At 38.1% G+C, this 27,500-nt stretch overlaps 1 protein-coding gene and 2 long non-coding RNA genes across 5 annotated transcripts in view; 2 read left to right on the top strand and 1 right to left on the bottom strand.

Moving 5' to 3' along the window:
* The window catches only part of LOC135205603 (uncharacterized), a 330,266-nt gene that overhangs the window by 30,098 nt on the left and 272,668 nt on the right, over positions 1-27,500 (bottom strand). For all 3 annotated transcript variants that reach the window (XM_064236376.1, XM_064236378.1, XM_064236377.1), the window contains exons 15-16: positions 20,875-21,057; positions 20,512-20,613 (exon numbers count right to left, since the gene is read on the bottom strand). In XM_064236376.1, the coding sequence (XP_064092446.1) occupies positions 20,512-20,613; positions 20,875-21,057 (285 nt within the window). The remainder of the gene's footprint in view (positions 1-20,511; positions 20,614-20,874; positions 21,058-27,500) is intronic.
* LOC135205601 (uncharacterized) lies at positions 4,550-5,903 on the top strand. The gene is made up of 6 exons (XR_010312557.1): positions 4,550-4,730; positions 4,870-4,944; positions 5,074-5,166; positions 5,293-5,388; positions 5,499-5,567; positions 5,669-5,903. It is a non-coding gene; the product is annotated as an uncharacterized LOC135205601 (long non-coding RNA).
* On the top strand, positions 6,033-7,468 carry LOC135205602 (uncharacterized). Its single transcript, XR_010312558.1, has 3 exons — positions 6,033-6,566; positions 7,066-7,148; positions 7,335-7,468. It is a non-coding gene; the product is annotated as an uncharacterized LOC135205602 (long non-coding RNA).

The raw sequence follows: 27,500 nt of genomic DNA, 5'->3' as shown, positions 1-27,500 counted from the left end.
ATATATATATATATATATATATATATATATATATATATATATATATATATATATATATATGTAATAGTGTGGCACAGTGACGTTATTACAAAAGACAATAACTTAATAAAATACTTAAGAAAAAGGCACAAAAGGATAATAAGAGAAGAAAAGGGAATAAGATAATGATTTTTCTTAGCGAAGGGATTTTGTTACTCCAAACGATTAAGGCTTTTAGCCATCAGCCATGTGGTTTCCATCTCCAAAAAAACCCCTGTCCGTAACAGCGATTAGTGACCAGCGATATCGCCCAGGCATCTTCGAGAAATTGGAAACTACTCTCATTAGCGCCTATGACTAATCGCCGTTCCCTTCGTGAACAGGTCAGAGAGAGCCATCTGGCATACGTTAAAAAGGAATTCTATGACCCGTTGTTAGAAAGAGGGAAGTACCAAACTCTTCAGAGCTCCACCTTTCCAAAGACAGGCCTCTAGTATCGACGAATCAAAAGCCATGAGTGTTGGTCATAAGACAGCCCAAAAGGGGTATCAACGAATGACCTATGAGGTTACCGAATGGATACGCCCCCAAGAAGCCAGGACATGAAGAAGGAGGCGTATACAAATTCACAGCCTACGAATCATTGTGAAAGATATGACAGGAAGGCGGTTGGTATACAAGCTGGCAGCCGCTAAGACACAAGAAGTCTTTCAGAAGTTACCACACCCAGTCCAAACCCAAGAAATCCAAAGGCGGTGCTAAAAAGATATCATCCGAATAAAAAGGCAGACAGAGAGAGAGGAAGGCAGAGAGAAAGAAAAGGGAGCAGAGAAGAAAACGCCAGAGTGGAGAGAGAGGGGGGAGAGCACAAGCAAGAACAGGCGAGTGGTGCCGCAGCCGAACAGAGAACGAGTGAAGAAGAAGAGACAGAGAGAAGCAGCAAAGAAGAATCCAGAGAAGAAGAAATAAGCGCAAAGTGTGGTGTGCGAATCAATCTATAGACAGTGATAAGTGATAATCAATACTCAGTAAAATTCCCTCGTGCTATAGACTCGTAATTGCAACAAAGTGCCTTTCAAGTGCCAATTAAGCTTTATCAGTCCAAGAGCCCAGAAGGTGGAAACTTTTATAGAATCACAGAGCGAAGAATAAACCTTTTTAAGAATATATCAATCTTCATTTCTCATCCAAAACGATAACCCTTTTTGCTAATTCAATATCAAGAGCTTTCAGCAAGGTAAGAAAAATTTATATAAGTCTAAATCTCCAAAGTACAGCCTCCAAGTCGGCGAACGTTACCTTAGGGCTGTGTGCGGAAGAGTAATACCGCTACATATATATGAATAATTATCACATCGAACCGTGATCCATTTATATATCAATTCAAGCTACAAATGTCCTTTTTTAATATCTAAATTCACTTTACCTCCCAATTGATATATTTTCATATATGTACCGAAGGGGAATTTTTTAATTGATAATAATTTCGTCCCCCCATGGGATCGAACCACCGACCAAGTGGACGGGGACGAAATCAGGACAGTTCTAGTGATGCGTCACTGACTGTCCTGATTTCGTCCCCGTCCACTTGGACGGTGGTTCGATCCCATGGGGGGACGAAATTATTATCAATTAAAAAATTCCCCTTCGGTACATATATGAAATATATCAATTGGGAGGTAAAGTGAATTTAGATATTAAAAAAGGACATTTGTAGCTTGAAGATTGATATAAATATATATATATATATATATATATATATATATATATATATATATATATATACATATATACATATATATATATATATATATATATATATATATATATATATATATATATATATATATATAGCATATATATATATATATATATATATATATATATATATATATATATATATATATATATATATATATATATATATATATATATATTACACATATACTATATATATATATATATATATACATATATATATATATATATAGTATATATATATATATCTATATATATATAATATAATATATATATATATATATATATACATATATATATATATATATATATAGATATATATATATATATATATATATATATATATATATATATATATATATATATATATATATATATTACAGGCGGTCCCCGGGTTACGACGGTTTCCGGCTTACGACATCCGAGGTTACGACGCTTTTTCTTAAATATTCAATGGAAATTCCGTCCTGGGTTACGACGCTTGTTCCGAGGTTACGACGCTGACGCTTCCGACGCTCCGAGTTAACGACGCTTTTAAAAAACGCATGCTATGATAAAAAATCCTTTATAGTTTAGCACAGTACATAATAAAAATATGTTTTTGGTTACATTACAACAAAAATTTTGAGGTTATGATGATTTTGACACTTTTTTTTTTTCGTATTTTTTGAATTTTTTAGTGACGCCGCATATGCGGAACTAGTTTGCGGGCGAATGAATACACTAGCTTGGGATGCGCAGTTTAAAACAGTCCAAAAGCGTAAATATAATGAAAAATCATTGCTTGTTTCCAGTACATAATTAAAAAAACTAAGTTTCTGGTTAGATTACAACACAAATTCCAAGGTTACGACGTTTTGTTATGCTTTTTAACGATACCTCATATGCAGAACTAGTTTTTGAGCGGAGGTGCATAAATTAATTAACGCTATTAAACTGTATGGTAAATTGACGAACAACGACCTCGGACGGTCGAGGACGCCAAGCGTAACAATACGAAAGGACGCCACTTCAATCGCGTGCCTGCCTGCATTTCTTTACTAGGTTGTGTGCTAAGACGTTGCTGAAATTCCTTGCCATTTTCGCAAATTTACAATGGCTCCTAAACGCCAAAGTACTTCCTCCGATGATAGTTCATCCAAGAAGAGGAAGGTCATCACGATGGAGGTCAAATATGACGTGATAAAGCGTTCGGAGAAGGGAGAAACTAACACCGAAATAGGCCGTTCTTTAGGCTTGAGCAGGACCACGGTGGTAACCATTGTGAAGGACAAGGAACGTATTCTGAAGCATGTTAAGGATGCTGCACCGATGAAGTCAACGGTGATAAACGAGAAGCAACGTAGCCAGAGCATTGTTGAAATGGAGAAATTGCTCATGATCTGGCTGGAGGACCAGAACCAGCGACGTGTTCCGGTGAGCTTAAGTGTGATCCAGGAGAAGGCTAGAGGCGCGCATGAGGCAGTAGTGAAAAAGTTTGGCGAAGGCAGTGCTGGTGGTGAATTTTCCGCGAGTAGAGGTTGGTTTAACCGTTTTAAGGCTCGTGCAAATTTGCATAATGTGAAGCTGCTAGTGCTGATAGCGAAGCAGCAGAAAGTTTTCCAGGTGGTTTGGCTGAGATAATTAAGGATGGTGGTTACACGGCTGACCAAGTCTTTAATGTGGATGAGACTGGATTATTTTGGAAAAGAATGCCAAATCGAACGTACCTTTCCAAGGAGGAGAAGTCAGCACCTGGCCATAAAGCTGGAAAGGAGCGACTGACTTTGCTGTTTGGGGCCAATGCAAGTGGTGATTTGAAACTGAAGCCCTTGCTGGTGTATTTGGCCGAGAATCCAGGGCTTTCAAGGGCATTTTCAAGAGTCAACTCCCTGTGATTTGGAAATCAAACAAGGAAGGCTTGGGTTACCTTAATGGTCTTCGAAGATTGGTTCAATGACCATTTCGTGCCAGCAGTGGAGCGGTATTTGACTTCGAAGGGTCTGCCTTTTAAGGCCCTCTTAGTCCTGGACAATGCCCCTGGTCACCCTTCAAATTTGAGCGACATGCATCCTAATGTGAAGGTGGTGTACCTCCCACCCAATACCACATCGCTGATACAGCCAATGGACCAGGGAGTAATAGCTAATTTCAAGGCTTACTACCTTAGAAGGACCATAACGTTTTTGCTTTGAGGGCCATAGAAGCTAACAAGGAGTTGACACTGAAGCAATTCTGAAGGGCTACAACATTGCAGATGCAGTGAAGAACATTGCAAGTGCTTGGACGAGGTGAAGACGACCACTTTAAATGGGGCCTGGAAGAAACTGTGTCCACAGTTTGTGCACAGTTTTGAAGGCTTTGACCAGGCCAGAAGACGTCGAGACTGTGACGAGGAAGATCGTATGGGCTAAGCAAGAGGCTGAAACTAGATCTTGAACCTGATGATGTAACAGAGCTGCTTGGCTTCCCATGGAGAGGAATTGTCTGCAGAGGACTTACTTGAACTTGAACAACAATGATTGAGGAAGAGGAGGCGGCACCAGAGCCAAAACCCAGGTCATTAACTGTGAAAGGCTTGTCAGAGGGTTTTACTCATCTGGAGAGAGCCTTGGCTTCTTTTGAGGCAGAAGACCCTAACGTTTCTAGGTTTGACAAAATCAAGAGAGGAATCATGGATTTGGTGACTTTCTACAAGGAGACCCTGAAGGAGAAGCAGACGAAGAGAAGTGTGCAGTCCAGGCTTGACACTTTCTTTCACAAGTCTCCAGTACCAACACCTCCCACTCCTAGTCCTGGTAAGGAATTCTGAACTGTTTTACTAATTTATGTGTTTACATAGTGTACATATTAAAATGTGTTAATTTTTTAATGTAACAACTAAATGTAAGAGTAAATTGTAACTTCATTAATTTTCATCATTTGTAATTTTATTGCAGAAGTGGTGACAGTTCCAGATCCCCCTGTACCTGGACCCTCTGTATCAGCCCGCCCACCTGTACGTGTACAATCAGGTAAGCAATTTCATTTTTCTTTCCTCATTTTCATGTTGGAATTGTTTACACCCTACATACATACGTACACTAACTTACATAGTGGTACAATGTGTTTGATGTTGCATAACCTTATTATTTTTTTTTTTTTTCATTTCAGACCCCTTTGATAGTGACAGTGACCCAGATGACCCTGAGCCTTTCCATGGTTTTGATGCCTCGCCCTATACATCAGGTAAGGAATCCTTAACAAATTTGTATAAAATGTTTTATAAATTGCTAATAGAAATTTTATTAAAAGTGTACATATGCTACAATTACATCCACCTTATAATATATTTATGTACCCTATCATTCTTTCCAGATCTAGATGTTCCCTCATCAGTTGATACGAGTATCACCTCTCCAGAGCCCAAATCAGTTGATACGAGTAGTATCACCTCTCCCATTCCTTCAGGTAAAAGAATTCTTCATTTTTTATATTGAACATACGTATTACACACTACATATGTCAAACAGTAATAACATGTGCAGTAGTTACAGTAGTAGTAACTATCATTTTATATATTTTTTATCATTCCAGACTCCCAAGCACCTGCCCATCCCACTCCATAGCCCAGCCACCCACTCTCATGTACCATATGGCCATCCCAGTAAGCAAGCCAACCACTAGAATTTGGTAAGGACATTTTTTTTTATTAATGTTTTATTATTACATATGTAATAACCATGTTATGTATGTAACATACATACTATATAATCATATGTACTATTACATTATCATTCCAGACTGGCATGCACCTGTGACTTACATAAACCAGACCTCTACATAGCCTACATGTCTTCATTTTGCTGAAGGTAAGGAATTCTCAGTTGTGTTTAATGTTTGCATACATACAATAAATTTTGTACACCTAAGTGGTTACATACTGTCCTTTAATATTAATTCTTCATTCCAGACTGCCCATCATCCTAGCCTGTTATCTGTGATAAAGCACACTGAAGTTAGGTTTGGAATGCATCCTTATCATGAATGCTCTATACCTCCACCTCCATCTCCCACAACCTAGGTAACAGCTTTGAGACTCACTAAAAGTTGGTAAGTTATGTAAGGAATTTCTAAATTAAGTTTTATACTACATGTTATATGTGATATTAAACCACTGTATGGTGCATATTACTGTATGTAACTTACTCTGCATAGAGGACTTACTGACAAAATTATTTTTTGTACATTCCAGAGTCCCCTGAATGATGTAGGCTATGGGGCCACATAAGACTTTGTCCATCCAGGGTTACATTGAACGACAACTTTAAACTAAAAGTAAGGAATTAATTAACATACATTAACTCTTTTAGTACTCTTGATATATCTACAGTAATTAACATATTGCATTCACAACTTTCTGTAGTGTATATTTTGTACACTAATTTTGTTACTTTTTCCTTCCAGAACCAACATTTTTCACACAACTCCAGGTTGTTACTACTACAAGTGTCATCAAGGGATAACTACAAGTAGAAGCACCATTTTTGGATGGAAAAAACCCTTCAGGAAAGTATACGTATCACATGTAACATGTAGTGTAACAAAGTATGAACAGTAAGGTTTTTACATACAGTAGTATTACATACGTACATAACTTTTTTTTACAGGAATTTCCAACCAAGTTTGATTATGTACATACATGTTATAAACCACTGTACGTATGGTTACTGTATGTAACTTACTAAACATACATAACATGACTTAACTTTGATACTTTTTTGGTACATTCCAGAAAACCAGGACCCCCTCCATGATGCAGGCTATGGGGCCACATAAAACTTTGTCCAGGGTTACTACATAACATAAAGGTAAGGAATTATACATAGTAGTAAACATACATTAAGTAAGTTTTATACGTACATACTAAAAAAAAGTGACCAAGATCTCTCACATGGGATAAGTGATCAAGGTCCCTCATGGAATTACGTACATACTGTACACTCCTGCTGAACAGGGGTGTAGACCAATCATTTACTATGCATACCAGTTGATATTAAACCACTGTATGGTGCATATTACTGTATGTAACTACTATGCATAGAGTACTTACTGACAAAATTATTTTTTGTACATTCCAGAACCCCCTGAAATGATGTAGGCTATGGGGCCACATAATACTTTGTGCATCCAGGGTTACATAGCACGACAACTTTAAACTAAAGGTAAGGAATTAATTAACATACATTAACTAAGTTTTATACATGTTATATATGTGATATTAAACCACTGTATGGTGCATATTACTGTATGTAACTTACTATGCATAGAGTACTTACTGACATACTAATTATTTTTTGTACATTCCAGAACCCCCTGAATGATGTAGGCTATGGGGCCACATAAGACTTTGTGCATCCAGGGTTACATAGCATGACAACTTTAAACTAAAAGTAAGGAATTAATTCACATACATTAACTTTTTTACTCTTGATATAACTCAAAGTAAGGAATTATAAACTAAAAGTAAGGAATTAACATACATTAACTCTTTTACTCTTGATATCTATAATTTACATATTGCATTCAGGACTTTGTGTAGTATTTTGTACTAATTGTGTTATACTTTTACCTTCCAGAGCTACCAGACTGGGATTTTAGTGTACTCCAGGATCTACCAAATACTACGTAGTGTACAGTGCATAATATAGTGTTTAGTGTATAATCTAACCTAAGGATTAAGTGTAGTACATTGTGCTTTATAGTGTCACAAGAGTTTAATAAAGAATTATACCTTCAAGAACCATCCTTTGCCATTGAAATAACCACACTACACATCATGCAATATACTTGCATGTCACACAGGTAAGGTCTCTCTAACTTTTTCTTAGTTTAAGGCATATTTCCAAGTGTCGTTCCGGCTTACGACGATTTTCGGCTTACGACGCGCCTCAAGAACGGAACCCCCGTCGTAACCCGGGGACTGCCTGTATATATATATATATACACACACACACACACACACACACATATATATATATATATATATATATATATATATATATATATATATATATATATATATACACACACACACACACATATATATATATATATATATATATATATATATATATATATATACACACACACACACACACACTATATATATATATATATATATATATATATATATATATATATATACATATATATATATATATACATATATATATATATATATATACATATATATATATATATATATATATATATATATATATATATATGTATATATATATATATATATATATATATATATATATATATATATATATGTATATATATATATATATATATATATATATATATATATATATATATTCAACTACCTCTCCAATTTAGGTGTCCCTTATTTCAATCTTCAATATCTGGTCACCCTGTTCGGCCGTCACCTAGAGTAGACGAATGTCTCATCACTCTGCCCAACTGTTTACTGTTTCTTTCAACATATCCCAGTGGGAGCTTTCTGTTTTTTAGTGTTCTTTGTGAATATCTCTGTATAATTGTGTATATTTGTGCTTGAGATCTACATATGTAATATGCAAACCCAAAAATCACAATTGCCCAAGAGGACTGCCTTCTCCCAGCATATGTCCCGGGGTGGACAGTAAGAGATGCTGCAATTTCCGCTCTGGTTGAGGTTAACCCTCACGCCCTTTGCACATATTGCCGGGGGCATGAGTACTCTAGTCTAGTACTTGTGGGGAGTGTTGTGATTGGTCTTTGGAGCAGTGAGGGAAGTTTGACAGGAGGAAGACTGCCAAGACTTTGTCTGGGAGTAAATCACCCACAATGACACCCTTGGTTGCCGACCCTTTGTTGTCGTTATCTCTCTCCCGGCAAACGTTCCATGCTTGCTTTTCCCTTTTGGGAGAAATCTGGCCCTCACCTTCCCTCTTTGGACTTGTCAAGGGAGGAAGAATGAGGTGGGGGATGGGGGGGAACCATGACAACACTCCTCTGAGGGCCTCTCCTTCCACTCCAAAAGGGATTTATCTCCTTCAGAGCAAAGAGGACCCCTCCCATTGACCTGACTTTTACTTCTGCAGGTGCGGTGTCAGGGCTGGAGAAGACTTAGTCTTTCCTTGGTCTAACAGGAGCTCCAACAGTGAGTGGGGTTGTTGGCCCACTTGAATAGCGTCACTGCTGTGACCCACTCTATCATAACCACCACCACTGCCACTGTGACCCAACATAGGATCACCACAGTGCCAACGATGGCGTTTGCCCATCACCCCATCAATGTGACTCCTTCACCTTCAGTGGTAATGGGTACACACCCCATCTGCAAGCTCCTGTTACATCAGTACCACCTCCCCCCAGGTTTGGGGTGGCATCTCTGCCTGCTCCCGCTGTGACACTATCTCCCTTGATAGTGTCTGAGATAACTCCTCTGGTACCAACCACTGGGAGTTCCAGACCTGTCACTGCTCCTGCCAAGCCATCTGCTGCCCCTTGGGGGGACCTGACAGCGCTCCTGCATAAGCTAATGAAGAAGTCAAGGAAGAAGAGGTCTCACCAGGCATCATCGTCTTCGTTGTTGTTGTTATCGTCTGCCGCCTCCTCTCTCCCCCTTCTTCGAAGGCTTCCCAACCTAAAAAGAGGAAGGTAACCTCTCCACCCCTTAAGAAGTCTTGCCACGAACTTCAAAGGGTCTGCCTTCTCCCACTGAGGAGGCAGTTGGTTCTCTCGTTGGCCCTCCTACTCCTTCGGGAGCAGGAACCATTGCACTGACTCCAGGGTCGAGCATTGCGGGAGCCTCAGAACCGCAAACCTCGCTTCGAGCTCCTGTCTCTAGTTCTGGGGGTTCTGCCCCTAGGACTAGGGCTGTGTCGAGGACTTGTTTGCGAGCCTTCCAGAGTGTGAGACTCTCTAAGGAGGGATGCACATCCAAAGTCAGTGCTGGAGAGACATCTCACAGTCCGGACATTAGCACACGGCAAGAGAAGGAGTTGAGTCACGCAGGTGGCTCTCCCTTGTCTCACGAGACAAGGTATCTGGAGAGCCTAGGAGGAGGTTCCCTTTGCAGCCCTCTTTGCACAAGGTTTTGACCTTGAAGAGGACTGGGATGCATCATGAGGATAGTGCAAGTTCTTGCCAACCAGTTGCTCGCTCAACCCAGCCAGGCTCGAACATGAACTAGTGTGGCAGGGGCAAGCGCTCCAATTGGGAGGTGAGAACCTCTACACTTTCCTTGGGAGAGCATTTAATAGAGGCAAAATCACTCTCCTAGACTCGCATTGCTTTCATCACTGTGGGTTGGTGATTGCAGGAGACTTGCTCCTTCTACTGGCAGCCAGAAGGGTGAGCGGGGGCATCCAATCCCCCTTCCCTTTTTCCTCTACTTCCTTCGACTTTACCGGGAGGGATGAGGTGGACAGGAGAAACTCTGTGGAGTGCTCTCCCCAGAATTCAACAATGAAGGCCTATGTCCTTGGTGAGGTTTTAGGCCACACTAGATGTACGCACTGCATTGTTCAGGATAGATCTAGGGGGTCTGGCGAGGTTCTCCCTCCTGTAGGGATAGTACATAGGGAGGACCATGCTCTATAAGGACTTGAGGGTCCTTTGCCTAGAGATGTGGACACCCCTGAGTTACAAAGGACTTTTGGCGAGATTGTGGCATTGATTCGCGAGCACAACGATCTCGGGGAAACAATCAAAGCCTCTTCAGCAGCTCACCCTTATTGTCTCAAATCTTTTTAGGGTCCTAAGAGGGAACCCAAGGTTTTGACAGGGTTGCTGTGGTCTGCTCTTGCTATGTTACAGTAAATTGGACCAAGTGTTGTCTCAGGGCAAGAGAATTCACTTCAGTCCAATTGCTCCGACAAGATGCTTCCTTCTCCTCTACCTCACCAGAGGCATTACTACATGCTCTTGGAGATGTCACTTCTGACAAAACAGGTTGACCCAGACTTAGTGCGACTAGGTCCCAGTCTTTCGCTGCAGCACCTCACTGTAGAGAGTGTACGCATATCTCTCATAGCAGGAAGCAGCAAACCTAAAGGCTACTGCTATGGCAGCCTCCTAAATTAGATCTGTGGTCCTTCACAGCAACAAGCAGCTGTCTCCTCTGGAGCTATCATTACAGGGGAGGACTCAGCCTTTGGAAGACTGGGACAGTTTGGAGATAGGGCATTTCCTACCTGGCCCACCAAACTGTGGGCAAACCTAGTGCTGAAGAGAAGGGACGCTGTCCTCTCTTGGATCGCCAGGTCTGTAATACCGAATCAGTGCCGACCTTAAGCAACAGAACTCAGCTGGGTTCTACATCTCTCTTCTCTAGAGAACAGGTAGATGCTGAGGTGGACAAGCGTCGGGTGGAAGAAAACAACCACCTTGTTCACTAAGCAGTGGTGAAGACTTCTGGTTCTTCACAATCCACTGCAGCTAAACCTTCAAGTCTAGCTAGCTCTTCGTTGGCCCATAAGAAGTCTAGTTTGAAGGGCACTTGTGGAAATGCCCAGCCTTCTTCTCTCCTGGCAAAGGGGATACAGTTGCACCCCTTTCAGTCCTCCTTTTTGCCAGGAAAAGAGGAGATACGCTAGGGGTGGCATTCCCCTCCAGCTGCTGCCATTGGTGGTGGTGGGGTGGGGAAGGCACGAACCGTGCTTGCCTCTATCAGGGAGAACAATTTCATGCTTACAGTGGACTTAAAGGATGCATATGTTCAATTATGCATCCATCAGTCTTAACGCAAGTACCTTCCCTTTGTCCTTGGGAAGATGATATACCAGTTGAGGGCACACTGTTTTGGGCTCTCGACCTCTCCCCTAGTGTTCACAAGAGTATTTACCCTAGTGTCAGCTTGGACATGTTCACCAAAGATATGTCTGTTGAAGTATCTCGACGACTGGCTCATCCTGCTGAGCTCTCGCTTGCAGTTTGAGCTCTCAGGGATCTCCTTCTCGAGTTTTGTCATGATTTAGGGATCGTGATAAACCTCGAGATATCCAATTTCGAGCCCAAGCAAAAGATAAAATATCTGACATGCTGATAGATACAGTAGCGGCAAGAGCCTTCCACTCGGACTCTCAGAAAGGCAGTGCAACAGTTTCTGTCTAGACAGAACAGTCAGGTCAGCAGTGGCAAGTCGTGATCAGGTCACCTGTCATCCCTAGAGAAGCTGGTCCCTCACAGGCAGTTTCACCTTCAGTCTCTCCAGTGGAGACTGAGGGAGTTTTGGTCACAGTCTCCTAACCATCAATTCTCTTGTCCTCCTTTCGCAGGAGGTGAGAGAGGATTTGGACTGGTAGCTTGACAACATGAACCTCTTAATAGGAGTAGATCTTCTTACTCCCCCTCCGGACATGCTTCTGTTCTCAGACACATTAGTCATGAGCTCAGACAAAGTCAACTACACGGTATAAGTGGGTGGTATAGTTAGTTTTGACCCCATAGGTGCTACAGCAGAAAACCAGATGTCTTCCTAACAGGTGGGTATGCTGACTATCGCTGGGGATGGTGCAGCAAGACCACAGCCATACCCAGCATACTCTAGATAAGTCACTACAGAACTTCACCTTAAAAATGTGTTCTTGTTTAGTTTATTGTTTTTTTCTTAACAAAACTTGTGGCTTTACCTCAGACCAGAAATGTTTTAGTTTTCTCTCTGGCTTGTTGGGATTAAAATTTTGAGAGCTTAAGCCTTTTGTAACCTGTCAATCTCTTTGTTAAGCTCCTTGAGGACAAAACAAGTGACTACACTATCAAAAAAACAAGTTTTGACGTAGGAAAAACATAATTTGATAGTCACTGTCAAGTCCTCAAAACCCTCCAACTTCGCTGATGAGAAGGCATGGGATTTGGGCAAGGGATCATCCTACATTGACGAACAGAGTAAACAACATGGCCGACACCCATGCACAATAGTCACTTCTTCTTCCGGAGTTTGATGTGGGAAAAACTGGGTTCTGAGTTGCTAAACATGAGAGAAAATGCCCTCTTGTCTTCGAGTCAATTATACTCTACTATGTGTCATAGCATTTAGCATTGCAACACTATACCTGGCTACAAGACCAGGCTAAAGGATATTTCCTTGACATTAGTTTAGTAACCATGGAGAGGGCTGGCACACCATGGCTGGGTAACTTCTTAAGAAATTAACACTATTCACTAGCTTCTTTCAGCTAACTAGATTCTTTAGTCAAAGTTATGAACTAGTTGTTTCATTCTCTACAGGATGTATGGAGCTATACAAATGTGAGAATTACGTCTGACTTTTATGTGATCAGAGGAGAAAGCCCTGAATTAGTGCTTCTTAAGAAATATATTTTCTGTACAATCAGCTGTTAGTAAAGGAGCTACAGTAAGCTTTAATCCTAATCATTCTGAGTTGATAAGCTCAAATGGTGTGTCTTTTGAAATAAATAAGAAAGGTAAGCTGTATTATCTAAATAATGTAAGCTCATGTAAATCTCGTTCACTAGAGGAGTGGCATAAGGTTTTGGGACACTGCAATGTTAAAGACATTTTGAAGTTAGAAGATAAAGCTGAAGGTATGAAAATTAGTGACAAAAGTAATTTTGATTGCATAACTTGTCATGAAGGTAAAATGCATTTATCTAGGAACAGATTACCAGATGAGAGAGCAAAGAGTAAAATGGAATTTGTACATTGAGATGTTGCTGGACCAATGAGTATTGAATCAAGGGAAAAAAGATTAAGGTGTGATAATGGAGGAGAATTTACTTCTTCAGAATTTAAAGAATTTCTGGTAAGTAATAAGATTAAACAAGAATTTTCTTCACCAAATTCACCACACCAAAATGGTACTGCTGAGAGAATGTGGCGTACATTGTTTGAAATAGCTAGATGTCTCTTAATTGAAGCAAAGCTACCAAAGTTCATGTGGAATTATGCTGTTAGGGCAGCTGTTTATATAAGGAATAGATGCTACAATTCTAGACTAGATAAAACCCCATATGAAGTGTTAATGTCTAAGAAGCCTAAACTTGAAAATATGCATATTTTTGGTTCCCTGTGTTATGCTTATATAGAAAAGAAAGCTAAGCTTGACCCAAGATGTGAAAAGGGAATATTTGTTGGCTATGATTCATACAGTCCTGCTTATCTTGTATATTATCCAGGAACTGACAGTTTGAGAAAAAAAAGGTTAGGTTAGTACATTTTACTGATAAATTCAATTTTGATAAATCCCAATGTCTTAAGGAAGATGGTGAATCAGAAGATAGTGAATCGGATTCTGATAATGAGAATCAAAGTGATCCTTTTTCTAAACCTATCCTTGTTGAAGATGAGCATAGTGAAATTAATGCAGATTTGACTGGAACTGAAAGGGAAGGTGAGTCCCGTTATCCAAGTAGGGAGCGAACTGCTCCCAAATATCTTGAAGAATATGTTGATCCTGATAAGGTTGATTTACTGGGCTATTCTGTTCATTATTGTTGTAAGGTAACTGAAATTCCTGAAAGCTATAGAGAGGCATTAAATTCAGATGTGGCTCACAAATGGAAAGCTGCAATGGATGATGAAATTCAATCTTTAAGAGATAACAATACTTATGAATTGTGTAGTTTACCAAACAACCGTTGTATTGTAGGTGGACGATGGGTATATGCCATTAAAGAAGGGTTAAATGGTGAAGAGCAATATAATGCTCGCTATGTTGCAAAAGGGTATTCTCAAATTGAAGGTGTTGATTATACTGATACTTTTTCTCCTACTGTGCGTATGACCTCAATTAGAATGCTTATGCAATTGGCAGTACAACATGATTTAATTGTGCATTGTATGGATTTTAAAACTGCCTATCTTAATTCTGATATTGATTGTGAAATATTTGTTCAACAGCCTGAAGGTTACAATGAAACTGGTAGTAATAATGAACAATTGGTTTGGAAACTGAATAAATCTCTGTATGGTTTAAAGCAATCGGGCAGAAATTGGAATAATATGCTCCATGATTCCTTAATTCAAAATCATTTTGAGCAGTCATTTAGTGATCATTGTGTGTATGTCAAAAAAAGACATAACTCACATGTAATTATTTTGGTTTGGGTTGATGATATGATCATTGCCAGTAGTAATGAGAAAGCTCTGTTTGACACTAAACGTGTATTATTTCATAGATTTAAGATGAAAGATTTAGGGAAACTTTCATGGTTTTTGGGTATTGAGTTTGTTTTTGATTACCATGATGCATATATTTGTTTGATGTGTAGTAATTTGCAGATTGATGAGAATAAAAGTTTATGAGGGGGTGTTAGAATATTAAACTTTTATTTATGATGCATTGGTAATGCTGATTATACGCTTGGGTGCAGTCATTTGTTTTACCCATAATTCTTGCGTTATGATGTGCGTGGAATGACGCCGCTTTTGAAAGTAGTGTAACTGGCAAGTTGATCGCCGAAGGTACTCTGTACTGCTGTATCTCCCACATTCTCCATTAAAGTGACTCATTCATTTGCTTATTTAATTATCCACCATCATGTCCTCGTCGGTCACAGTGGCTTCCAAAATATGCAGTGATATGGGAGCCAATGTAGAAATTATCTCCTTCCCCACAAGTTGATGTAATTGCTGTGATGCCAGTCTGCAGAAACCAATCCATCTGTCAAGTTAATAGTCCTACCAATCATCCAGAAAATGTACTTTGGTGCTCCTAAATGGTAAGGATGAGTAAAAATGCTTCACAGACTTCAATAAGATGCCTCATCTGCAGAAAGCAGATGACATAGGTCTATGCAATTGTTTGTGTGTGATGGAGTATCATCAGCACCATTAGAGAGATTAACCAGATCACAATCTAAAACCCATTGGTAAGGCACAATCTAAAACCCATTGGTAAGGCTCCAGTTTATTCTAATATACCTATTACATAACTTTTCCTAGTGTTGTAATGTTTTCTTGAAGCATACTCTTGAGATGCATTTAGATAATGATTATGACGAACTCAAGAACAGAACAGAAGAGAGGCCTAAACTCCCATACCATCACACTAGCAACATGGCTTTTGCATTTTAGGTAGGTTGGTCTACACATGTAGAAATGTACAGTCAAGTAACATGTCGAGTGATGTCAGAAACATCTGCATTAAAAATATGTTAGGATCCAATTTTACATTGCTTTTTCGTAACAGGTTACTGCTACAGCATCACCTAACAATGATACCCCATCTTATGTCCCTTTATTTTATTCTGCATTGTTCCCAGTTACAAAACATAGCATTCAAATCATACAGGTCCATATTTGCTTGATATCCTTGGCCAAGAGATGATTCCCAAACCACTTAATAAGGGGTTGTCCTCTAGGAAGTTCTAAGGGAAAAGGAACCAAAAGTGGGTGCTTGCAGTATTTGTAATGGTTGGTAGTTAAATTTGACAATGTTTCCGACAGAGAGAGATTGGAGGAGGAATAAATGGGAGTTGTTTGATGGCGGTCGTAAGCGTTTCTTTTTGTGGTGATCACCATGTATATCGGTGGCAAGCATCGGTTACGAGCATCGGGAAACTTGAGAGTTTCTGTGAAGAGAGCTGGCGCTGGTTAGTCAGTTTTGGGAGCAGTACTATTATTGATGGTTAGCTATTTTGTGATTTTGAAGCTGTTTTGTTGTGCCTGTTTTGTTCAGATTGTTGTGTTGGTTGTTGTCCTTGGTCGGGTGTTTGTGTGGTGTGTTACAATGGCTAGGCTAGGCTAGGCTAGCCAAGCCTAGCCTAGCTATGTATCCAGCGAAAAGCAGCACAGCTCCTCACCCTGAGTCTGAGGTGAGTACATGAGTTTATGTTTTGAGTTTTTTTGTTTTTTTGCTTGTGTAAAGGCACCACATTATCAATGAGCGCCTAACGTGGGGCTGCTGGTGTGGCAGCTGCAGGACGGTTGGTGTGGTGGGTTGAATGATTGGTGAAGAAAATGAGTAAGGAAGATTTGACTGAAGCAGAGAAGCTGAAGGAGGAGTTGAGGTTGGAGAGAGAAGTGAGAGGACGATTGAAAGTAGAGAATGGGAGGTTGAGGGTAGTGTGAGGAGCTGTAGAGCAAGTTAGAGGAAATGAGAGGAATGCTAAGGAGTGCGAAAGTGAAAAGAAGAGGTGAAAGGAGCGGAAGAGAGAATGGTTGAGAAAATGGATGAAAAATTTGGAGTAATAATGAAAGCAGTGCAGGAGATGATGAAGGGATTCATGAGAGAGGGTGCAGTAGGAGGTAGGCCTACTGGGTCTGGTGACGGGCCAGGAGCAATTAAGAAAGTGAAAGAACAAGTGGATGAGAGTACGAGTGACGAAGGTGATTTGGTTGTGCTAAGTAAGGGAAAGAGGGTGAAGGCACAGGATAAGGATAAAGCTGAGGACAAGAATAAGAAGGGGGTTGAGGAAAAGAAGACTAAGGGAAAGATGGTCAGTAAGGATGACGGACAATATGAGACTAGGACTGAATACATTGGGGAAAGGGCTGAAAGTGATTTAGATAGCTGTGAGTGGAAACAGGTAGGTAGAAAGAAGAAGGGTAAGAAGAGCGTAATCACGAGCATGGATGTTAGTATGTAAGTTGATACGTTGTTTTCGGAAGAGGGTATGAGGGACCAGAACGGAAGTAGCGAAAGTGAGTGAGAGTGAGCAGGAAGTATGAAAGGCTGTTTATATGAGAGAGGTACCCCGATGTGCACAATACGAAGAATATGGTAGTAGGGACATAGGGGACTTTTTTAAGGAATATGAGAAGTATTGTGTGGCTAAGAATAGGGATAACAAGAGAGTCTGGCCATGAGAGTTAGGTCACTTCTTGATGGGAATTTTATTTAGTATGTATGGGGTAATGATGAGTGTAGGGAATGTGCCATATGAGTGTGAAAGCCAGGATTGTGGAACAGGCGAAGAGGATAAAGAGTAGCATTAGATATACTAGGAGAAAACATGATTTTGAAGAGGCAAGGATGAATGTGGGGGAGTCGTTGTCAATGTATGTGCAGGTTGGGAAAATTAGCTAGGAAAAAGTCTGCGGATGAAGGGATAAATGACTAAAGAGTTAGCGAGGAAATTGACGGCGACTGTGCCTGAGTGTGTGCATGAGTTTTTAAATCTAAAACGTAGAGAGAAAATGAGATGTACGAATGAAATGTTGACGTGGAATGACATTTTAGAAATAGTAGGGGATTACGAGCTAGATAGGTGTATGAAAGAGAGTAGAAGTGTTAGTGTCAGGACCGAAGTAAATGAGGCTATGCCTGAGTTTAAGAGCTATAGGGAGGCCATTTTAGAAGGGCTGAGGCGAATGACAGAGCGAGCGGTTGACAGGAGCATTAGAGCAAGTAATGTAAGTACGATGAAACCTACGACAGATAGGAGTGCGCGTGTCGGAAAGTTAGGGTCAGTTAACTGTGAGCAAGAGCAGAAGTGTTATAGATGTGGGAAGTCAGGGCATATGAGAAATGAATGTCTGTGGGCATTAGAAGTGTGCTTCAGGTGTGGGCAAACGGATCATTTAGAGTGTAAAAAAGATAGTGATATTAAATGTTACAGGTGTGGACAGAGGACATATAGCTAGTGGATGTCGGGGTGCCCGTATGAATGTGGTTTGCGGCAACTGTGGAAAGAATGGGCATTATGCTAGGATGTGTAAAGAACAGCATGTGAAGTGTGCTGAATGTGGAATGGAAGGTCATGTGGCGAATGTGTGTAGGCGAAAGGGGACGAGTCAGGCTTGGAATTCAGGAATATAGGTGTTAAGGGGATTCAGTTGGGTGGGTCCTCTAGTCACTAGTGTACCACAGTATGTTTGAGATAAAGCGATGAGTGAATGGTTGTGGGTGAATAAGTATGAGCCAAGTGTCAGTGATCAAATGGGTCTGGGAAATCAACAGTTAGTGTTGGTCGAGTATGGAAGAAAGCAGAAGAGTGTAGAGAAAGGAAGTGGAAGGAAGAAGTGTGAACGGCATGGTAGGGTACAAACGATTGATAAAGCATGCAATACGGACGACTTTGAGGGAATGAATACTTATGGTGTATGTGGGTTTGAGTTAACAGGGATAAGTGGGAAGGAAACTGAGTAGTAAGGAGGTAGTTGATAGGATGGATAAGTCTTTGCAAGAGTTTGACAGAAGTATGGATGAACTGAGTATAGTTTGGTAGCAGAAATAAGGGAGAAGTTGGAACCAGAGCTAGAAGATGCTGATGAAGTAGTGAATGAGATTTGGGAGGATAGTAGTGAGGGAGATAATGGGAATCTGAATGAAAGTGGTTTGGAAAGTGAATGGCAATGTAACTGAGAGAACGTGTGAGGGTCCTCAAACAAGATCCAGGGGGGGGCCTGCATCCAAGCATCCTTGGGTGTTGCAAAAGGCGATTTAGTGTGGATGTTGCGAGTATACAGAGACGTTGTCAAATGTACTGGGGGAGGTAATATGGAGGAGTTATGATGGTAGTTAAATTTGATGTCTACGAGAGAGAGAGATATTTGTGGAGGAATAAATGGGAGTTGCTTGACGGAGGTCATAAGCGTGTGTCTGTTATGGCGATCGCCATGTATATTGGTGGCAAGCGTCAGGAGAAATGTGAGTGTGAGAGAGCCAGTGCTGGTTAGTCAGTTTTGGGAGCAGTATTATTGATGGCCAGCTATTTTGTGTTTTTGAAGCTGTTGTGTTGTGCCTGTGTTGTTCAGTTTGTTGTACTTGTGAGTTTGTTGTGTTGTAGATGAGTTGTTAGAGTTTTTGAGTGTTGTTGTTATGGGCGGTGTGTTGACTTGTCATGCAATTAGTTTTTGGTGCTGATAGTGATTGTTGTGCAGTGGTCTTTTGTTGTATGGTTATTGAATTGATGTGTGGTTGTTTTTCCTTGGTCGGTTGTTTGTGTGGTGTGTTACAGTGGCTAGCCTAGCGTAGCCTAGCTATATATCCAGCTGACAGCGGCGCAGCTCCTCACCCTGAGTCTGAGGTGAGTAAATGTGTTTGTGATTTGAGTATTTTGTTTTTTAGCTTGTGTAAACCAGCCACAAAAATGCCCTCTTGTCTTTGAGTCAATTATACTCTATTACTTGTAATAGCATTTAGCATTACAACACAATACTCGGCTACAAGACCAGGCTAAAAGATATTTCTTTAACATTAGTTTAGTTGCCATGGAGAGGGCTGGCACACCATGGCTGGGTAACACCTTGAGAAATCAACAGCGACTACCAAAAATGGGTTTTTTGTAAGTCAAAACCTGTTTTTTATTGCCTTAATAATGCCAACCCTATGTACATCATACATAGCTTTACCTTTCTTTACACTTCTCAACTGTTGATGTTTATAGACACAACTTCATTTTTCCAAGATTTTCCTTATTAATGATTTTTTTTTGTATTAGAAGCTTTGATGACTGCAGGTGGTAGGGAAAGCTCAGCATTCATGGAAAACTTTAAATTACCTACCAGGTTTGTAAAAACATGCCTACTTGCAATTATAGTTTACATATTTTTCATGTACACTTTGTATGTCATACTAGACAGTTAATGTCCTTTAATAAATCCAATATTTCTTAGCCTTTACATATTAATATCTAAATTATTTCAACACTGTTTCTCCATTGACATATATGTCTACAACAATTCACATAGGGATCTTTTTTGAGTGTATATAACACAGCAATATCTACGCTATATAATTTTCTTTCAGTTCCAAGTTTTTCCTATACTAAATTGATTTCCATATTGAAAGCATATGAAGCACAAATTCAAATAAAAGAAAACAAGCTCTTAGTTAACTAAGGAAAATCTTGAAGCAGCAGTGTAATTACAACATAGCATTAAAAACTTCCTTACCTTTTTGATAAATCTTCTTATAGTCTGTTAAGATTCTTAACCTTTCTAAAGCTGTGACATCTTGTCTATTTATTTTTTCAGCAGTAATCACTTTATTCAAATCTGAAATGTAAAGGAAAGATTTTGGTATTCAGAAACTGGACACTTATTACACTACAATAATAAATTTCTCAACTGGTTCCACTAAAAGGCCATCCTACTACTACTTGCCAGACAAAATAAGAAATAAAATTTAAATTAAACAATAACATTTAATAAATAATGATTAATCTCCAAAATAATCCATGACATTCAAAGAAACCCTTTCATGACTGACATGAAGCACAATAAGCTTAATATATGTAGTAACAAACATCCTCCTACCTTTAATCTTGGCAAATTCAATCAAGAAATTATGACCGTGCATTTCAATGAAATCAACAACCGAAGGTCCATCATCAACTATAAGTGCCTTTAGTCTATCTAAATTGACATTTTTGCTTCTTTTCCCCTCAGCCATCCAATTTATAACAGCTTGAGGTGTTCCAACCAGTATTGTTGCTTTTTCTGAAAAGAAACAAAATAATACTTGAAATGTTATGTAAAATTACAACCATAATTTAATGTAAAACAAATTAACTTTAAGGGCGACAAATTATCACGCACTGCATGGACATGCCAATTCCTAATAGAGAAAGTGAAATATTCATTTTAGTTTCCCATTAAAAGTAACCATTTTCTATGACATAGCTGGTCATGCGCTAAAGACAACGTGAGATAAATTCATCTGGTAAAATAGTACATCTCTATATGTCCAGGTTTTATTAAATTCTTGTGAAATTGTGACATTCATGGTGATCTACTTCCAACAGCTATTACTCCACTTAAGGGAATGTCATGACGCTCTAATTCCTCTTCCAAATATTCAAGTAAGTCATCTACAGGTACTTTTGTAAATAAAGAGACAACATCAAAACTAACCATATTAAAATCATAATTCAAATTTAAACTATTCAATTTGTTTATAAGTGTAGAAAATCTCATTAGTCTCATAAGGTTATGTATCAAAGATAGTAAATTTTGTTTCAATGGGGAATTTTTTGTACAAAAGTTTGGCATGGCCATGGGTAATCCCTTATCTCCTGTCCTTAGCAATATTTACATGGAATTTTTTGAGACAAAACTCTTACCAAGAATTTTGCCCCAAAAAGTTATTTGGTTTAGATACGTGGATGATATCTTCTGTATTTGGCCAGTTCACGAAAACCTCCAGGAATTCCTTAATAATCTCAATAATTTAGTCCCTTCTATAAAATTTACTGTAGAGGAAGAAAGAAATTGTAATTTGAATTTTCTTGATGTAACTGTCCATAGAAATGATAGAAATTTCACCTTTTCAGTCTTTCGAAAATCAACTAATATTGCCTCTTTTGTTCATTACTACTCCAATCACCATCAAAATGTTAAATTCTCTGTTTTTTCTGGGATGTTCCTAAGGGCTTTACGTGTCTGTAGCCCGCAGTTTATTGACGCTGAAATTAAAACTATTTATGATATTGCATTGAAACTTAAATACCCAAGGACTTTTGTAGATGTGGCATGGAAAAGAGCTAGAAAAACATTTTATTCAACTAATGACAAACTTGAATTTAGTAAGCATAACATTCTAAAATTACCTTATGATGAAAGGTTTTTAGATATTCCTAGAATTTTAAAGCTTTTTAACATAAATGTTGTTTTCAGTAATATTAATGTCAAGAGTTTAGTAATCAAAAATTCTCCTAAAGATCTTCCAGGCTGCATATATGAAATTCCTTGCAAAAAGTGTGATAAAATCTATTACGGACAGACTGGCAAATCTCTTTCACAGCGTCTTAAGCAACATCAATATTCTGTGAGAACTGGGCAAATATCGAATGCATTATTTGTACATATGAGAGATTTAGACCATCCTATTAACTGGAGTCAAGCAAGAGCCTTAGTCCCATGTAATGACACAGTTAAAAGGAATATCATTGAATCTTGTTTTATCAAGTCAAATAATAGAAATGTTCTAAATTTAAGTCTTGGTTTATTTAAACTTGATGCTTTCATAATGAAAAAAGTTGTAGATAAATATAAGCAACAAAATTAATATATTCAGTTTTTACATGTTTTGGACTGTAAAGATACTTTGTAATTTCGGTTAGGGTCAGAATCTGTTTAAGTTTGTGACCGTGTGATATCCGATAATCCTGGATTATCCCTTTTTATTTTTAATTTTAATTTTTACCCTTTTGATAATTAACCATCTGGTATTCCTGATCTTGTTTGTACCTGAGGCCTTCCTCTCCGATTGTACTTTAGTAGCTCCTTGACGATGTCTGAATAAAGACGAAAGCGCTTGGATTCCTGACTATCATTTCCGGTGGTATTCGCTTATATATATATATATATATATATATATATATATATATATATATATATATATATATATATATACAGGCGGTCCCCGGGTTACGACGGTTCCGAGGTTACGACGCTTTTTCTTAAATATTCAATGGAAAAATCCGTCCTGGGTTACGACGCTTGTTCCGAGGTTACGACGCTGACGCTTCCAACGCTCCGAGTTAACGACGCTTTTAAAAAACTCATACTATGATAAAAATCCTTTATAGTTTAGCACAGTATATTAATAAAAATAAGTTTCTGGTTAGATTACAACAAAAATTTTGAGGTTATGATGATTTTCGACACTTTTTATGTCGTATTTTTCTATGTTTTTTAGTGACGCCTCATATGCGGAACTAGTTTCCGAGCGAATGAATACATACTAGCTTGCGGTGCGCAAAGTTTACATATAACAGTCCAAAAGCACAAATAATGAAAAAAATCATTGCTCGTTTCCAGTAATAATAACAAAACGAAGTTTCTGGTTAGATTACAACGAGAGAGAGAGAAGAGAGAGAGAGAGAGAGAGACGAGAGGACAAGAGAGAGAGAGAGAGAGTAGAGAGAGAGAAAGAGAAAAAGAGAAGACAGAAAGGAGAGAGAGAGAGAGAGAGAGTTAAGGACAGAGAATTGTTTGTTTCGTTAAACGGCCTCTGACTCATGCCAGTAAATGTTTTTTGATACTAATAATATAAGCCTATTTAAAGATACGTTTACTTTAATTAGTCTATATGATACGTAAATAGTAATCAACTGTTCTTGTAGCCCTCAAGATTTGGCAAAATCGAAGCATCCAAAGAGAGACATTATCCAGTACACTGGAACCTTGACATACGAATTTAATTTGTTCCGTTACCATCGTCGTATATCAAAACAGTTGTATCTCAAAGCATTTTTTCCCATTTAAAATAATGTAATATGTATTAATCCGTTCTAGCGGTATGAAACCACACCTAAACACAGCTAAATTACATATAATATGCACAATTTATACACAAATAAACGAGTAATAACACACAATGATAAAATAACATAGCAATGTGATAAATGATAATAAATGTTAATAAAATCAATTACAAAAAAAAAAAAAGAATTTTACTTACCACAACGAAAGATGACGTGAGGCCAGCAGGGGGAGGAGGTAGGGAAGGGTGGCAGGGAACGATTTGTTCTCTTTTTATTTACGTATGTACACTAACTACGTAATAAACACAAATGAAATAACATTGCTAAACTAATTTTTATTTTTTTATTTTAATCAGTTTGTAGTTTAGAAATAATGTTGATGCCTTTGGAAGGTTTTATGCTTTGCTATAATTTCATGTTTTGCTTCCATCGAAATCATTTTCTTGGGTTTTTTCTTATCACCTGCTTTGTCTTTAGCTTTGAGACCCATGGTTAATAATAAAATAGACAAAATAACACGAAAAAATAGGCGCAAATACAACGAACTAAACAACGCCGTGTTAACATGCAGCACCAACAAACAAACAGACTGAACGCCATTTATCGGTCGCCTATACAACTAACACTCATCGCAAAATCGTATCTCAAATATTTCATTGTATATCAAAGCTTATATTTTCGCAAATTTTCTGTTGTATTTCAAAACATTCGTATATTAGGGCAATCGTATGTCAAAGTTCCAGTGTAATTTGATCAGAGAGAGACAGAAGAGCGAGAGAGAGAGAGAGAGAGAGAGAGAAGACGCCTTGGCAATAATGGTCACCGTCTCGGGGATTGACGTAACATTTATTTTCTGAACAGATAGGACAGAAAAGTGTTCGTTTCATTAAACGGCCTCTGACTCATAGCAGGAAATGTTTTGTTGATAATATATAAGCCTATTTAAAGATACGTTTACTTTAATTAGTCTATATGATACGTAAATAGTAATCAGCTGTTCTTGTAGCCCTCAAGATTTGGCAAAATCACTCCAGGTTGTACATAAAACTTCAAGAATGTAGTGTCACCAGAGGATTACAATAGTTTTTACCTTCAAGAACCAGCATTCTTTTATGAAAATAACTCAGGTTGTACATAAAACTACAGGAAACAACATGTAGTGTAACCAAAGGATTACAAGTGAGGTTTTTATAACTTTTTATTAGTTTAAGACATATTTCCAAGCGTCGTTCCGGCTTACGACGATTTTCGGCTTACGACGGGTCTCAAGAACGGAACCCCCGTCGTAACCCGGGGACTGCCTGTATATATATATATATATATATATATATATATATATATATATATATATATATATATATATGTGTATATATACAGTGGTACCTCGACATACGAAAGGCTCAACTTACGAAAAACTCGAGATACGAAAACAAATACGAAAAATTTTACAGCTCTCCATACAAAAAATGCTCAAGTTACGAAAGGTTGTTGCTGTAAAGTCCCGAGATTTGCCCGGACCACCAAGAACAATTTTAAAACTCCCGCGGCGCCAACTGAGTAAACTGGCCACCATCCTCCCGCTCTCCCATTGGTTCCTGATGCTAGTCACCCCATAAGATCCTGCTCTCCTATTGGTAAGCTTCTACCCCTTGTGCTTTAAGTATTCTATTGGTAAAAGGATGCTGTAAATTGAAAAACTTATTCATGCAATACATTTAACCCTTAAACGCCGAAGCGGTAAAATAAAAATTGTCTCCTGTGTGCCGGAGGTGTTTCGGAGTGAGCGCGGAAGCGGAAAAAATATTTTTTTAAAAATCACAGCGCACTTAGTTTTCAAGATTAAGAGTTCATTTTTGGCTCCTTTTTTGTCATTGGCTGAAATTTAGTATGCAACCATCAGAAATGAAAAAATTATCATTATCATATATAAATAATGCGATATATGATAGCGCAAAAACAAAATTTCCTATATAATTGTATTCAAATCGAGCAGTGCGCAAAACGGTTAAAGGTAACAAGTTACTTTTATTTTGTTGTAATGGACATTAAATTGCGATCATTTTGGTATATAACTCATTGTAAAACGATATAGCAACATGGAGAAAATATCACAAAATAATGCATGAATTCGTAACACGCGGACATAAATATTTTTTTTTCAAAAATTCACCATAAATCTAAATATTGTCCTAGAGACTTCCAATTTCTTTCAAAATGAAGACAAATGATTGAATATTACTATACTGTAAGAGAATTAGCTTACAATTGCAGTTTTCGACCATATCTGATGAGTTAAAGTTGACCAAATGTCGAATTTTTTAATATATTTTTTTTTATATGCAATTATTTTGGAACTTAGAAAAGCTACAACCTTCTAATATTTTTGTTTTATTCTACATGAAATTGCACACATTTTCATATATAAAACTCTATGAAATGCCTAATATGAAACGGAGCAAATATTCCGAGAATGGGACGTACGCATTTCGGAGATTTGTGGCGGAGAATCCGCGCGCGGAGGGAAGTAAAGTTTCTTTTTCTTTTTTTTAATTCACCATAAATCTAAATATTGTGCTAGAGACTTCGAATTTGTTTCAAGATGAAGATAAATGACTGAATATTACTAGACTGTAAGAGTTTTAGCTTACAATTGCGTTTTTCGACCATTTCGGTGGAGTCAAAGTTGACCGAACGTAGTTTTTTTTTCTGTTTATCGTGATTTATATGCAAATATTTCAAAAATGAGAAAAGCTACAACCTTCAATTATTTTTTGTTGTATTCTGCATGAAATTGCACACATTTTCATATATAAAACTTTATGTAACAGCTAATTTAAAATGGTGCAAACATTACCACAATCGCACGTATGATTTTTTCGGAAGAGTTACCACGCGGACGTAAAGAAAATGTTATTTTTTTCATAAATTCACCATAAATCGAAATATTGTGCTAGAGACTTCCAATTTGTTGCAAAATGAAGGTAAATGATTGAATATTACTACAATAAAAGCGTTTTAGCTTACAACTGCGTTTTTCGACCATTTCGGTAGAGTCAAAGTTGACCGAAGGTTGAAAATTTGTCACTTATCATTTTTTATATGAAAATATTTCAAAATTGATAAAAGCTACAACCATGGATTGTTTTTAGTTGTATTGTGCATGAAATTGCGCACATTTCTATATATAAAACTGTATGTAACGGCTAATTTTAAAATGGTGCAAACATTACCACAATCGCATGTATGATTTTTTTCGGAAGAGTTACCGCGCAGACGTAAGGAAAAAGTTTTTTCATAAATTCACCATAAATTGAAATATTGTGCTAGAGACTTCCAATTAGTTCCAAATTAAGGTAAATGATTGAATATTACTAAACTATAAGAGTTTTAGCTTACAATTGCGTTTTTTTACCATTTCGGTAGTCAAAGTTGACCGAAGGTTGAAATTTTGGCACTTATCGTTATTTATATGAAAATATCTCAAAACTGATAAAAACTACAATCATGAGTATTTTATAGTTGTATTCTACATAAAAATGCGCACATTTTCATATATAATACTCCATGTAACGGCTAATTTAAAATGGTACAAAAATTATGTCAAAGTGACGAAATAATTTCCGAGATGTGTCACAGATACTTTTTAGTGGCAAGAAAGAAATTCGCGCTTGCGCG

Source organism: Macrobrachium nipponense, chromosome 24 (assembly GCF_015104395.2).
Source record: "Macrobrachium nipponense isolate FS-2020 chromosome 24, ASM1510439v2, whole genome shotgun sequence".
NCBI lineage: Eukaryota > Metazoa > Arthropoda > Malacostraca > Decapoda > Palaemonidae > Macrobrachium > Macrobrachium nipponense.
The sequence above is the reverse complement of the archived record's forward strand: the minus strand, read 5'-3'. Positions and strand labels throughout refer to the sequence as shown.